Source organism: Tiliqua scincoides, chromosome 3 (genome assembly GCF_035046505.1).
Source record: "Tiliqua scincoides isolate rTilSci1 chromosome 3, rTilSci1.hap2, whole genome shotgun sequence".
NCBI classification, from domain to species: Eukaryota; Metazoa; Chordata; class Lepidosauria; order Squamata; family Scincidae; genus Tiliqua; species Tiliqua scincoides.
This window is the reverse complement of record NC_089823.1, coordinates 196,155,349-196,171,881: the sequence shown is the minus strand read 5'-3', so window position 1 is coordinate 196,171,881 and position 16,533 is coordinate 196,155,349. Positions and strand designations below refer to the sequence as shown.

Genomic DNA, 16,533 nt, shown 5'->3' with positions numbered 1-16,533 from the left:
GATGCTGGACCAGATGGTCTTTTGGCTTGATTCAGAAGGGTTCTTCTTCAATATTTTCAGTCAGCCTCTAGCTAGGAAGCTTTTCAGTTTGGCAGCTTACAGCTATCCTATGCTTACTTCAGGTTCACCTTCCTGCTTTGAGTTATTGTTACATTGGTAAACTGGCATTTTTAAAACTACCATTTTTCATTTTACTTTATTTCAATTCAACATGTTTTGGGCTTCAGTTAGACCTCAATTAATCTCTCCACACGCACGAGAAGTGCTACAATATGGTATCTCCACAAAAAAGAAGGGTTGATAGGAATGGGCCACTTCTACTGAAACTGCTGGAGTTGACACAGCTCCATCTAACAGCTCTTTAGGTAAGGTTTTCTGTAGAGACTCACCACATTGTCATGCAGTTTCCTGAAAGAGTTTCCCACTATGGCCGCCCCAACTCAAGTAGGTTAGATGAACTTTGTCCAGCTTGAAAGTGAAATAACCCCTTTTTAGTTTGAGATAATACGGAAGGTTGTTTTATAAGGGCCTCTAAGAAGAGCAGATTCTCAAAATTCATTGGACCTAATAATTAAAAACTTTCCAGTGGTTTCCCCTTCCTATTATTTCTGCATTGGTGCCCTGGGTTCTTTCCTTTGCCTAAAAAAGACCAGTGGAACCAGACAATTATCTAAACAGCAAGACAGGTCTCCCCCCACACCTTGTTAGTGCTGACAACTGGAAGCATCCCCTGCTCTTCAAGCCTTTTTGTTCCTCACCCCAGCTGTTTTAGCTGTCACCACTCTTGTCTTCTGCTTAAAGACAGACTTGTACTCTGGCTATGCCCCTGCCACTTCTCTATGATTGCCTGGGCTTCCAGGCTGGACAGCAAAGTGTCCTGTCCCTGAAACTGGCCCCCAATCAGTGAGAAAAAAAGTGATTAGGAAGGAAGAAAAACTCACAGCAAGGTAGGGAGCCAATTTCAATCCCTCTCCCCCCACCCCAATAGTCTTTCCTATCAGCATACTGCCCTACCTGACTCCTTACCTTTCCCAAACTTGAAATTCTCAGCATTTGCTTCATGTGAGTGTACTTACTCCTTACGTATAAGGAAGATAAAACTGCAACCATTAGTTGTTAGTAAAAAGGAAAACTTCAACATTTTGTAAATTGTAGGGGCAGGTTTTACTCCAGTTCTTATTTTTCTGTTGGTCTACAGAATATCATTTAATTTAAGCCCAGATTCAAGTCTGTACAACCCTAATAAGCGCTTGAGCATCTCACAGAGAATCTGACAGTTTCAATATTAGTACATAACACAGTATACAGATTGGGATTCGGGATTCCAGGAATTTGGCCCAAAGCCTAGCTATCTCTGTTATCCACAAAACACACTCATGTCAACATATCCTCCCACACAGACATTCAGCTTCCAAGTAATTCACATTATTAACAGAAGAAAGCAAAATACATGTGGCCCTGGGGGAAGAACATGGACTAAAGAATAATAATTTAAAAAAAAAACCAGACAGGATAAGCCAATTTAACCTGAAAGATTTGGTAACTATGTACATCTATCTTATAGTACCAGCTAACAGCCCAATCCTACTGAATCACTGTGCTGGCAGAACACATGTTCTGCAGGTGTGCGCTGCTGCAAAAGCACCACAAAGTGCTTTGCAACAGTGCAACTTGCCAGTGCACCAGTGGGAAGATCAGAGCCTTCCTGCACACACCAGTGGAGTGTGCACGCCCACCAGACCAGGTAAATTCGATGCAGAGGCAGGGGGAACATGAGAGGAGGTGGAACAGGGCATTGGGAGGACAGCAACGGAGATGGGGTGGGGGGGGTCAGGCCCTGGTGGGGTCAAGATCAGTGGTGACAGCACATGCCATATGCTATGCCCCTTCCTGGGCCCAATCTGCCTGCATAGATCAACTTGGACTTGCACCAGCAGTTCACCTGGTGCAGGTCCAAGTTGATCCATAGCAGCTGCTGGGGCTTACCCAAGATCAATGAAATAAATGTTCTCTTACTCTGAGGAGTCCTCCAGCAGCCGAAATTCCCCTGCGGGATGCAGCATTGTCTGACCTGGCGCCACTGTATTGCTGTTTGGGAATTTATTTAGGATTGGGCTGTCAGTTATATGAAGCTTGTCTGCAGTGCCTCAACCAAATACCAAATTAGATCCATTTAACAGCAGGGAAAACACCTGCCTTTTGATGTCTTCACAAATATTATTACAGTATGTGCAGAAACTAGGAATGAAGCCCGAGGGTTCCACATGCTGGTTCCACAGCACCTACATAAATTTTTTCCTTTTTTCCCCTGTTGTTGTTAACAAAGATCAAATTAACTGAGTTTCTTTGCCTAAGAAGCAATAGGAGATAGCAGTCTTAAGTTCTTGTGGCATCACAAATGTTTCTCCCCTATCAATTTATTAAAAGTTGCTTGAAGTGGTCGCAGTGGCATAGCTAGGTCATTTGACACCCATGGCCCATAAATTTTTGTCACCCCATATGACATAATTAATTAATTATTCATTCATCCATTCATTCGCATTTTTATACTACCCCTCCTCTAAGCAGCTCAGGGTGTTGTACATGTTTCCTCCCCTTATTTTGTCCTCACAACAACCATGTGTGGTAGGTGAGACTAAGAGATCGTAATAGTCAGGACATCAAATGAATGATAATAATGGCCAGAAAATAAATGTAGTGAATAATTCCCCACAAGCAATGGATGAAATTCTGCATCAAATGGTATATAACATGATTCCTAAAAGCCATGATTTCCAGAATTTTGGTCACTAGGGTGTCATTCCTCCCCTCCCTCCCAGATGTCTCATTGGACTATTTTGAGTTAAGGCAGTGGTTCTCAAACTTTTAACAATGGGACCCACTTATTATTATTATTAACAGCGGAATTTATATACCACTTTTCAACAAAAAAAGTTCACAAAGCAGTTTACAGAGAAAAATCAAATGGCTCCCTGTCCCAAGAGGGCTCACAATCTAAAAAGATGCAAAAGAACACCAGCAAACAGCCACTAGAAAAGATACTGCTGGGGTGAGGAGGGCCAGTTATTCTCCCCCTGCTAAACAAAAGAGGGATGACAAACTTTTTTTAGAATGACAAACTGTCCTGGACCCGCCAGAAGTGATGTCATGGCTGGAAGTGACATCATCAAGCAAAATAAAATAATTATAAATAATTAAATTAAAGAAAAACAGATAATTAAATAAGGGGAAGCCAGTCCTGTTTCACCAAGTGAATGTTCTCTGTAGCCTGCCTGCAATAACACCCCCCCCACACACACAAAATATCCATGAGCGTTTCAGCCCTCCCCAGTGCCCAGTTCAGTTTAAATTCTTACATTTCAAGCATAGCACTATCAGGACCCACCTGGCTTTGCAACTCTAAAAACAAATAAAAATTCACCTTACCACCTGAAGCCTCTGATTTATCCTTTGGGGGGTGCTGCCTTTTGGAGCATTTGTTGAGCTCCACATTCCTCAGATTGGGACCATGCAGCTAGCCTTGCATTCCCCTTCGCTTGACTTGACCAGGAGCCAAGGCACATTCGCTTATTCGCAAGTAAACGTCACCATGTGGCTTACTTTCGCTTTCCATAGGGCTCAATACATTCGTCTGCTTGGAGGGAGGGAATTCCTTTTTGGGTGTTTTTTGGGGGTTGCTTTCATTGGATAGGAACCATTCTGGTGTCCTTGGATTCCTCTCAGTTCACCCTTTCCGACGGACTAAGGCATGTTCACCTAATCTTGAGTAAACGCGATACGGCTTGGTTTCACTTTCCATAGGGCTCCATGCATTTTTTGGTTTCCGGTTTTCTCACCATAACTTTTGATGGAAAGGAGATATTTCTCTCCGGTTTTTTTCCATTGCATTCCGCATTCAACAGTATATAGCATGATGGGGTTATACGTAACCTCCGCGATGTTGGGTCGTTTGTGGTGTAGCCCCCTCAATGCTGGTACCTGGGGCGGACCGCCCTCCCGCCCCTCGCTAGCTACACCACTGAGTGGTTGTGATTTTGTAATGAGGAAAACAGGAAGTTGCCACATGCATAGTTAGTCCGCTAGTCTTCTAGCTCAGTATTTTCAGCACTGACTGGCAGCAGCTCACCAGGGTTTCTAGCAGGGGTCTTTCCCAGCTCAATCCGGAGACTAAGGACCCAATCCTATCCAACTTTCCAGCACCACTGCAGCCTCAATGCAGTCCCAAGGTAAGGGAACAAATGTTCCCATATCTTGAGGAGGCCTCTCGGACTGCCTTTCCACCACAGTAAGCAGTGCATACTCATAGGCACAGTAACACCAGGACTTGAAAATTGGATAGGATTGGGCCCTTATTCATTTAAAAATGTCTATCCTGCCCTTCTTATGTGGTTCAGAACTGCTTGCAATGTAAAACACACACAATTACATTTTTTAAAATATAGGAATTGAAACTGGGACATTCTGCATGCTCTCTCCCACTGATCTACAAGTCTTTGGTGCTAAGCTATGACCCTTCTCATTAGGTTGTAAACCAGCGGAAATACCTAAAAGTTACTGTTGCTACAAATATTGCATTTGTCACCACTCCCCCCCACTGTCTAATTGAGAATTGCTATTTTTCCATTCCACCATCTGAAAAATGTCTGCAGAATTCCAAAAACTTGCATACTTCTGCCTCAGCTGAAATCTGACCAAGAAAATGATCCGATGTCTCTTTGAGTGTGCTTGCAACTGGTTAATCATAACTGGTTTGATGCCAAGACATTCATTTTTTCATCATCTCCTGCATCACAAGTCAACACAAAGCTAGGCTTCTCAGAGCAACCAAGCAAATAGAAGAGTGGAAAAGAAGAGATGCTCTAGCCCCTCACTTTTCTCCACACTTCCTCTTCTCTTTTCCAATCCTGGAAATGAAGCAGGAGCAGTGTAGTAAAGTGGGTGGACAGAGGTCGGTGATCCCCCACACACCTGCTGCCTGAAGTGACTGCTTTGGTCAGCCTCATGGACAGACCAGTCTGCATAGCATTCTCTTCTTCTAGCACTCAGCGAAAATAAGAGCAGTTGAAGGTTACCACAAGCACTTTGAGCGCTTTAGCAGTCTGGGGCTTGCAGACGGATTCCTCCGAGATGGAGGAGCAGTTCACTTTCCAATTGATGTAAACTGAAAACCAAAGCAGTCATTTTCAGTTCACCTCCCACATTACACAGACTCTCTTAATGATTAAAGTGCAGCAAGGGATTAGACAGAATCTCATTAATGAGTGCAGAACAGCAGCTGCGGATACTTGAGAGCAAGTTAGGCAGCTTATGTTGTGAAGACTCTGACTGGATCCCTCTTTCACTTTTAACAGAATGATGAGGACAGTCGCATCATACAGATCAAGGGAACGCCTGGGGCAGCATTTTCAAAGGCTCTTAAGTTACACAGGAGTCTAAATCTCTCTTAACTGGTATAGCAACTGAGGTTGTGATTTCACTACTGACTCCTATGGGCCCTACTTAGGAGAAAGCAGGGCGGATGGAGGTAAAAATGCCCGGCAGCACCACTTTTTTCTAAAAATATACATCACACTTTTTTTGATGTGTAAATACCACCTTCCATTGTTTGCCCTCACAACAGTCTCTGTAAGGTACTCTTCTGCCCATATTTAAACATCAGTTTACAGGTGACCCCAAAACAAGCAAATTTGTATAAACTGGCTGGACTCCCAGGGCTTACATGGAGCATAGAACTTTGAGGACTTTTGGATTCTTGCCACAGAAAGAGAACAGCCCTGATACTCCGGATACCCAGTTAAAGACAAGGTAGTCAGTTACTCAAATGCATTTTAAGGTTATTTACAAACTGCCTCTTCTTTAAAACATAAAGCAGTCCATAACTGCAATTACCCAAAAACACTTTATTGCCAAACGGGTTGGGCAAACACACAGGGAGCCACTGTGGCCTTTATTCTTTATCACAAAATTCTCCACATGTACATGAAGATGCACTCTCAGATTATTTTCACAGTCATTATTTAGACTTACTGTAGCTCTAAAATGGTTGCAAAGCCACCCTGCAGCATTCTTCAGGTTCACAATGCAATGTTATTATGCTCCTAATTCCTTCCCCCTCCCCAAATTTTCATTTTAAATTCTTGCACCTTTGCAAGAAAGTGCCTGTCCACCAAAACAGAGGAAATTAATTTGCATTGCTTCATCCAAACTCAATACATCAGGATTGTCAGTCCAATAAAAATATCTGTTTCATCCTTATTAAATACTGGAACAATTTTATATTAAGAAGTTCAAATAAAGCCACATTAGTGATGGATAGAGGTGGTGATGTGTTCCATGTCACGAAAGAAAATATTACCAACACACTTCAGAAGTATTAGATTGGGTTTGGATTGTACGGAACTGTGTGTCATTTTAATATCAGCTGTGTGCTGATGGGCAACCTATCTGTGCAGTGTCTTGATCAGGTAGCTCTAGCAGATAGTGACGGAGCCACCTGCCAGGTGTGCTGGAAGAGGTATTTCATGGCTCTGAAGTGCAGTGGAGAGGATCAGTGTTCGGCTCTGTCAGTACATGCAAAACGCTCAGCCTTGTCAGCTGTCCATCAGCCCAATTTTTTTCCTGGTCAGCAAACGAGACCAATTGTGCCAGGTCCTAAGAAGCAGGTGAATGAAGTTTAAAGTTTATAGACTAAAGTCATAATGTACATTTGCTCTGTTTCCCTGAGCTGCAAACTTTTTTTAAGCAGTCCCTTACTACACTCCTCACAAGTTTTCTTCAGTTGCAGAAGTACAGGATTTCCACATTTAATTTAAATGGACCGTGAGAATGAAGGAACGCTGCAACTGGAACTTCTGTGTTTGAAGAAACCAGAGGCAGGTGATCCACTTTCCACTCATTTTTAGTGGATGGAAAGCAGATCAGTGCTGGGTGCATCTGCTGCAGGCTGGAGAAAGGCAGTAGAGGCGGCAGACTCAGGGTGAAGGGCACCCCCCCAGTCCGCCGCCCTCCCCATCTGCAATCTCCCACTAATGCAACCTGCATCACCTCACCTCATGAATGGGCTGCACAAGGAAATGTGCTTGAATCTTCATGTTTCCAGTTGGGCATGATAGCACCAAATTGGTTGCAAGGGCTATCTACACAATGCTCAAGATGGGAATCAAGCAACTTGACAGTCTTTCCTAGATCTGTCTATATGAGCTGCCTGCCTTGGGCCATTGCTTAGCAAAGACATCAGCTGTAACAAAGATTTGACGTGTCCAGCTTGTAGTGCAATGAGCACCAGACCTACTGTCCTTTCAGAAGAGGGCATACGATCACTGGTGCACAGTGGGTGGCGATCATCAACTTGAATCAGAAACAACAAATCAAATTATGCTCCACATAACAGTCCCCGCAACCCCAGACAACCTGACAGCAGCATTCTGCACCAACTACAGTTTCTACTCTTCAGATACGGAACTGGGCTTTCTTAGGTGGGTTTAAGTAGAAAGAATCAGGGCAAAACCTGACTGAAATCACAGGCAGAACAAAACTCACCACCCATCATCCATCACTATGATGTAGTGCTAGAGCAGGGGTGTCCAAAGATTTTAGCAGGAGGGCCACATCATCTCTCTGACACTGTGTCAGGGGCCGGGCAAAAAAAAAAAGAATTAATTTACATTTCAAATTTGAATAAATTTACATAAGTTTACATAAATGAATATATTAAAGATGAACTTATATGAATGAATGAAGGTCTTGTACAAAGCAAGGCTGGCCTTTCCTTAGCTGCCACTGCTGCCTCAGACATGAAACAGCAAGCAGTGGAGGGAGCCCTCATCCCCCAGCTCACGCAAGAGGTCAAACAGTCACCCTCATGCTGAGAGCAGTTGCATCAGGCCAGCCTGGGCTCCAACAAATCTCTGGAGGGCCAGAGGCTCATTGGAGACTGGGGGCTCTCTGAGGGCTGCATTGAGAGGCCTTGAGGGCCACAAGTGGCCCCAAGACTGGGGTTTGGGCACCCCTGTGCTAGAGCTTTCAGACATCTGCTTTTAACCTCAAAGGCTAAGAGCATTTAGCAGAGAAACTACTTGGAAAATCCTATGCATTCTGTCCAACTGAAAAGTTCACTGCACAGTTTCTTTGCGAGGGAGATTCAGAAGAGTCCTGGCTTGGAATGATTCTGCCCTTGTGGTATGAATGAGCTGGACTAAACGAGGGGCTATAGATCAATGTCGTAGTGCATACAGAATGTTCAGTCCCTGGGCAGCATCTGCCTAAAACCCTGGAGAGTTGCTGTCAGAGTCAGCATCAACAATACTGTGCTAGAAGGACCAATGAGCCTCTCCATATGTTCATAATCAGTACTATTTTTCCTAGAATGCTGTTCTGATTCTCTGGTTCAGAACCTGGTGATGAGTCCCACCTTTCACAACAGTAAAAAGGTTACCATTGTTAGTACCTAACAGAAAGATGCAGATCACTTAAACTGTGGGCTTCCCCCCCCCTTTATTTCTTTTTTTTGTAGATGACAGTAAAATATGTGCAGACTTTCAGGAGTTATTTAAGTTCTTCCTTGTTAATTTTATACCTTATGGGCCAATCCCAAATCTTGGGCTCTTTGGATATGCTCAGGCAAATACTGAATCAACCCAAACTCACCAGAGAGACAGAAGAAAAAGGGGGTTAGAACAGAATGAATTTGGGCATGGCAATGTTTCTGAGCATTTCTAGGGCTCCCCAGTAGAATTCCCTGCAATTATCCTTAGAAGAATCCAGAAACACAGTAGCACTTAACTCTCAGTCACAGCATTCACACATTGCAAGAGAGCCTGGGCATTTTTTTTATTTTGGTTCAAGATCATCCAGATACAATTATGTTTACCGAACAACCCATAACATATATGCTGTCATATGAAATGAAAATTTTAGATTTAATCCTTGTACTGTAATTCCACCTGCAGTTTTGCATGCCTTTTATGTTCATCCTTCATTCAAGCTCTTATGTCACTTTGCCCTAGCCTAGCCAATAATCAGTTTCTAAGCTGGGTTTAAGTTAAATTTATAACCCTTGAAAAAACAGGCACTTGAAGCAAGATAGACTGTTTTTCCTCCAGATTAACAGTAATGTGTTGACAATAAATGAAGACAATTTCTACCATGGACCCTGAACTGAGTTATTCTTCCTGGTTTACTTTCTGCAATTCTGTGAAGATTTTCACATGTTCTGGTGCATTTGAACACAGCCTCAAAGTTAGGGCTACATTACATGTAAATACTGATATAGAAGACACTTCATTTTCAAAGTTAAAATAAATCTCACCTGCTGAGAGTAATGCATATGATGAATGCATGTGCAAATTGTCTGTCCCATTTACTGGGAAACTGTGATCCCTACTGCATATACACCTTACACATGTATATACATGTATATACCTTACACATGTATATACCTTACACACAGAAAAAAAGTGCACATTTATACATGATAACCTACATGTGGGTTACACGCTACTAAGGCTTACATGGAAGTGACTTCTGTGCAGGAATTTTATAATAGGCAATGCAGCTCTTATCTCCCCAAAATTGCAATGTAGACTGCAAAAAGAAAAGGGAAGATAGGACCCAAATGAGTCAAAAGGAAGAGACTCTCAAACAGGTGCCAAGAGAGAATGCATTAATACAGTTTGAGTTGCCAATATATTTCAACTCATGCCTTCATTAAAAGTGACAATCACAAGCTCTTCTGCATCAAAAAGGAACTTCCAAAGGATTACAGTTGGCATACCATATGCCCCCATGTCTTTGATGCACCAACCAAATCACCAGAGCACTGCAAATCACAGTAAACAAATTTGATCACACCAAAATCAATAGGACTGAAAGAGGACATTTTTCCATAGTGATATACTGTAGTGGACAGGCTGCAAGATTTGCTTCCCATGGGGACACAGATTTGAAAACATGACTACTTGTAGGGGGAAAATAAAAGTGTTCTAACAGAAGTTTCCATCAAACATCATTTCAGTACAGCTAAGAAGTCAGTTGTGAAGCTGAAGTATTTCAAATAGGTTAACATTAAAGAACATTGTTCTCTGAAGGCCCATCACCATAACTCACTTATAGTCACTACTAAGGACAGAACTGAAAGTGAATTCTGTAGAATAACCCCTAGTAAAAATAAAATGACAGGAGAGCCATGTGCCACTTGAATGGAACTTGGCATAGAAATATGTCAGGCTATAATGATTTTTTTTTTTAATTATGCCTCTTGAACTCTGATTTCTTTGCTAGGCCTGCATGACTCATTGAGCAAGAGAAATTACTCTACCTGCAGGTTCTTTGCTCTCAGTGCAACCAGGTTACACAACATCAAAAGAGGATACATAACCATGGCATTCACTGCGTTTTTATTTTCCCCTGAAAACGCAGGGCTGATGCAGAGGCTCATGTCACTCTAAAAGGTTACAGGTGATTTTAAACAACTAGAGATTACTCCCTTACCAAATTGTGTCATGGTACATGTTGGAAGAGGAAAAAAGTATTGGGAGCAAATGCATTTGTACAGATGACTGTATCTAGAGGTTTGTAACCAACCCATACCTTCCAGCCTAGGAGGCAGTGTCATGTGGGGAGTTGCATTTAAGGATGGAGCATGAAGCACTATTTCCCTTCACAACCCCCCGCAGTGATACCCCAGTTCTTACCTGTGCAGTGCTCCCATGACTTGCTTCCTCTGGCTAGGGACTGGTCAATCCCCAAGTGCAGAAGTACAGCCCAAATCAGCAGCACCGCAGACATCAGGGAACTCTGTCACCAGGTCCATACAGAGGAACCTTCTTGGTCATCATCTAACTTCCTCATCCTAAACAGCTAGATCTCCTCAGGGGCTGACAAAGTTTATAAGAACATCCTGGTGGGGATACTGTCAGTGGTCCAACTTTCCACAACTTCTGCTACTCTTGGCAGCAATGTCAGGCTGATGGCCACAACCTGACCTCTCCTGCCTATTCCTCTCCCTCTCAGATATTCCTCCCTGTGTCACCTTAAACCACAAATCCTGGCTTTGCCTGTTATTACAGATTAGGCTATTAGGCAAGGCATTTTTCCAAATGGAAACACAAACATAACCAAACAGAAAAAGCCCAGAACGTGGATTCTCTTCAGCTGACTGGTGTCTAGTTGCTGAAATGCTCCATCCCTGAGGAGTAGAGACCTCCCACCAGCCACAAAGTAAGCGACAGCAGGAGGCTGCGTTTGCAGACATTTAAATGGAAACTAGCTTGAAAAGGAGGAGGAGTACTACCGCCTTGGGGAGCTTTTCATCTTTGTGCCCAGCCCTCTTGAGGTTGGGTTTTAATGTTTAAGCAAAGGAATTTCCCTCTTCAGCAGAGCCAGTGTTCAGAGGGGATGGTAGGTATAAACGAGGAGGAGCAGCTGTGTGTGTACCTGAATTCTTCATCTCTTCCATTATGCTGCAAACCTGGACTCAGATACAGCCACATGGGTGTGTAGGTGCTTTGTCTTCTCAGCTCTATAATTATCCCCCCCCCCCTGCAAACATTTATAAACAACTAGACACAACTTCACAGGGGCTACTAGGATTCTGAATATTCTTGCAATTGCAGGAAATAGCTTCTTTTCTAAACCCCTGCAGAGCAAAACTTAATTTGGAGTCAAGACACAGAAAACAAAGGACACTGATGTGTGATCAAACAGATGTTCCGAGTTATGAGGAGGTGGTTGTATGAACACTCCAGCAGGTCTCTTGGGGTAATGGCCTCATGAGAAGAAGCCAGAAAACATATGGCTTTAGAAGCTCATTAAACTATAAGAATTAGAGGCAGGAGTGGAAAGACTCTTTACAATGGCAAGCTCCGTTTGATTACTCTCACCACAAAAACATGAATGCTGTTTTTGGACAATGGGGTTAGCAAATGAGGAGTTTTTCCTCTTCAAGAAATGTTCCAAAATGAAAAACCGATGTCCGAACACCAGTGAGAATATAGGATTTACTTTTGAAGAATGTAGTCATCATTCTCATCGTGCCACATCTCCAGACTGATTGTGCACTAGGGGCTGATCTCATGGTTAAGTCTCACAAGGCCAACATCTCCTTCTAAAGCTTAATCAGGCCTGTGTCACCATTGAAATCAATGGATAGAACCTCCACACTAGGCTGAAAACCAGCTGGAGAAGACCATTTCCAATCAAACCAATGACTACCCTCTTCAGATACAGTATTTCAAACATTTGTAGGAATGCACAATGAGTTCCTGGGGTTGCACTACACTGGTGACCTGCTCCTGAAGTTCTGGCCCACATATTCAGTGCTTACCTACAGTGACAAATGACAAATGCAGGGAGAGACTCTCCTTGAAAGTCTCCTTGAAATAATGGGGGCATTGTCTTGCTATGTTCAGTATTAGTCACGGCAGGCAAATGCTGCCTACAGGGAGAGCAGGATTTCAGCAGTGTACCAGCAGTGGGGGCGGTCAGAATTCACATAATATGATCCCTCCATATGCTCCTCTACACAGTTATGGAACATCTGAAAGCAAAAATAAAAACTCTTGAGTTTGCTAGTCTGACCATACAAGAGTAATACAACCATCTTCAGATTCTGGGGCTTAATGATAAACCATACCTATGCAATAAGTTATATCTATAATATAGAGATATATATACTTTTCTGGAGGAAAAGTTTATGTTTTTGTGCAACCATGATGTTTATGTGCAACCTCCTGATTTTGGAGGTGGGCTCTGTCGGAATGCCAGACGCAAAGGAGGGCACCAGGATGTGGGTCTCTTGTTGTCTTGTGTGCTCCCTGGGGCATTTGGTGGGCTACTGTGAGATACAGGAAGCTGGACTAGATCCAGTGGGGTTGTTCTTATGTTCTAATACAATGAGATAGGGCTATAGTTCTTGTGACAACCATGAAATCCTGAGCTGTACTTAAGAAATATCTTCAGCATAAGGACATATAAAATTGAGCCAGACTTATTGGTCCATCTTGCTCTGTACAGTCTAACCATGAAATCCTGAGCTGCACTTAAGAAATATCTTCAGCATATGGACATAAAAAAATGGAAAAAGTCTTTCCACACTGACAGGCAGCAATTCTCCAGATTTTGGACAGAAGGTCATTCCCAGCTCTACCGGGAGATACCAAAGACTGAACCTGGGATTTTTGGCATGCAAAGCACATGCTCGACCTTTGCGCTTTAGGTCCTTAAACAGTAAAAGGAGCACACTCCCACACCATACCTCCCCTCAAAAACTCTTCTGCCTTCCCAGTTCACTTCTAGTATCAACACTAGGAAAGGGGCTGAAACAAGCAACTGTATGAAGCAAGGCATGGGGGTGGAGGGAAAGATTCCTTCCCCTACATACTTCTTTTACTATTAAGTTAAGACCCTCATCCACCACTTTATATGTGAATGACAGACACATGCAAAGGGCAGCCCCAGCAAGTCTAGCTGGACCATAAACCCAAAGCATTGTTCTTGATCTTATTCATTTTCCTCTTGTTGGTTTTGTTCTTAAAAATTCTTCCCACTTTTCTAGCAGGGCACCTGCACCTTTAAAAACCACATTACTGTCAGAAATGCAACAGGTACAGCTTTTCTTATCATTTTGTCCTTGTGCTATGAAAAAAAAAGCTGCAGCTGTTATATTTCTGCCTGTCATAATACAGCTTTTAAAGACACCAGAATATCTCCAGAAAACCATAGCATTCTTAGGAGCAAGCAAACAACAGGTAAATGAGTAAGAAAAAACGGATTGAGTTTCTAGATATGGGCTTTCTTTGTACCCTTAATTACTCCACCACAATTGTTCTGTTTTCCCATTCGTCTGAAACAGCAACATGTGTGGCAAGGCTGTAGGCATCTCTGAATTCTCACCACATGAACATCTTTTAGCAAACTGTTTGGACACACAGGCAAATCTGCAAATAAATCCCAGCAAACGGGTTGCAAAACATAGCTACAAATGGTAATTATTAATTCTCTGGGTACTCAGAACACAACTGCGCTAGGCATTTATTTGGAACAAATCCTCCAAGTCTCTGGATGTGGCTGCAATATGTATTTCAAGTTTCAGTTGTGGTTTGGGATACCATAGCATCGTCTTCTAGTTGTGAGGGTTCCTGTGCTGGAGAGGAAGATGTGTAAATCAAGAACAAAGCTCATGGGAGAGCTTACAGTGTGAGGGAACTGTGGCTGGAAGGGAAAGCCAGAGGGAAGTAGAAGCTGGAAAGTGAGAATATAGGGATAGATTAGAACATTGTCTCTTTTTTCTCTTTGCTTGCTCACCCTTAGGAACTTCTCATTATGAATATGTTCAAAGTTAAAGTTACACAACAATATAATTGAATAGCCTGGAAATAACAGAAGACCCTTAAGAGTGTTGCATTTTCACAACAGAACAATATTGGAAATACTGTATAAACCTCAGTTCAGAGATGGAAAAGACTAGAGATGGACAAGCTTCCTAAAGTCTGAGGTGGCATGAATCCAAATTTCCTAGACTAAACTGGCAAATGTCCTAGTCTGGACAGTAAAATAAATTAATCCAGACTCTGAATTGGGTACAGATTGCCACATGCTAGGGCCTGGAGGCCTCAGACGCTGTGGTTGTTTACCCACAAATGGAATCCTTCTCCCCAGACTACCTCTTCACATTACTTACTGGATGTGGGGGAGGAGATGGTCAGCAGAACCCTGTTCACAACATGAAAGCCATGGAACCTGTAGAGGAATTGAAACCAATGATTCTCCGTTTCTTTAGTTGATTCTCAAATGCAGAGGACTACCCAATTCCTCACATGTATGAACATAGTCCTCCAGAAGACTTCCCCTGCTTCAGGTAATGACAAATGATACAGGCCAGAGGTGTCACTAGGATTTGTGTTACCCAGTACGAGAGCTGATTGGGTCCTTCCCCCATGATGGGCCTCCTCCCATACTAGACCATACAAAATAAATTATAACATCATATGTACAGCCTAAATGTAGTGGCATCACTAGGGTTTGTGTAACCCCCATTAACTTTATTTTCATATATAATAGTACAGGTCACCCAACAAATCAGTCGTCAACAAAAAAACTAGTGGCCAGCCTTGATAACACACAACTGAATATGAGTTCTAATGTTAGCTCTGATACATGATAACGAGAGCTGACTCATACAAACATTTTATAGGTTCCCTGCTGTGTCATAATAGCACCTCCATTGGCTATCGGAACAATCAATCTCACTGGTCAATTTTGAGTTAAGAAAATTCACTTTTTGTTACAAAAGGCAGAAGTATTTTTTAATTTCTGGTTAATTGGCCATTAAGTTTGATAGAATACAGATAATTCAACATTCTGCATGAAATTACCTTTCCAAAGATATATACTGTACCATGATGGTATTCATAAATATAAAATTTTCCAAAAGGTTCCCAAAATTTTGGCTACTCAGGTGTCATCTGGCATCACCCCACAAGTGATGCCAGTGATACAGCCTTTAACAATAAAGTTAAATCCAGGGTATGAACCTGTAAACTTGGATACTCTCATGTGCATTTAGAAAAAAACTAGGAATTATGCAACCTACAGTTTATATCATTAACAATTTCTTGGGGTGTTGGGGTTCCATTCTGGAACTCCCAGTGGATTAAAAAAAAAAATCAGTGGATACAAAATCAGTGGGAAAATAGCTTTAAAGATCCACTTCTGTGTTTATTGCTCCTCCACTGTTGCCCCAGAATGCATTGGTATACACATTATACCGCATTCAGGTACTAGATGGGGTGAATGGAATCTAGTGGAATGAAATTATAGCTATTTAACAGTGTGAAGATAGAAAATTAGATTTTGGTGCTTTTTTTCCTTGTTACAAGATATTTAAAGGTGGGCCTCGGTATCAATTGTGTGTAAAATAAGTGGATGCCAAATCAGTGGATACCAATGTCTCACCTGTATCTAAAATATATAAAAGGAATGGAGAATTTTGGCAATATTGAGTAGTGTTGTGTGTCCTCCAGAGAAAAAAATTCGTCCCTCCAGAGCAAGGACTCTACAGCTAAAACAATAGTTGAATAAAGTACGGAAAGTGTTAAAGAAAGAGCTGGTAAATATGTCCCAATAGATTATGCTGTTTCTGCTAACGTATGCAAGATGCAACAGGAAAAAAGTATTCAGAACTAGTATGTTACTTACAAGATAGTGACTGCTGGACAGATAATATAAATTTCCTATTAAAAAATTAAAAGGCCAGCACACACATTAATCATCATGTGTAGTTTGACTCTTAGGAGACACAACGTCTAAGTTGCCTAACTACATAAAAGCTATGTAAGAGAAAAATGTCACCAGATTCCAATATCATGCTTTAGTGGTGGGAATGTCCTCCTGCCTATGGATTTTGTAAGAAAGAGCTGGATGCTAGATGTTACTGTTAACTCCATTTGGTTATTTAAGGGTAATGACAGACCTTAAAAGGACAATCCTTTTCTTCAACTGCAGCATGAGTCAGGCTAGTTCCAGCCTGACTCAAAC

General features: G+C 42.2%; 1 protein-coding gene across 1 annotated transcript in view; it reads right to left on the bottom strand.

The window, feature by feature from the left end:
- TSPEAR (thrombospondin type laminin G domain and EAR repeats) overlaps positions 1-10,785 on the bottom strand; it is a 53,921-nt gene extending 43,136 nt beyond the window's left edge. Inside the window, exon 1 of the mRNA XM_066622325.1 lies at positions 10,692-10,785. Within this exon, the coding sequence (XP_066478422.1) occupies positions 10,692-10,785 (94 nt within the window). The remainder of the gene's footprint in view (positions 1-10,691) is intronic.
- Positions 10,786-16,533: the final 5,748 nt, after the last annotated feature.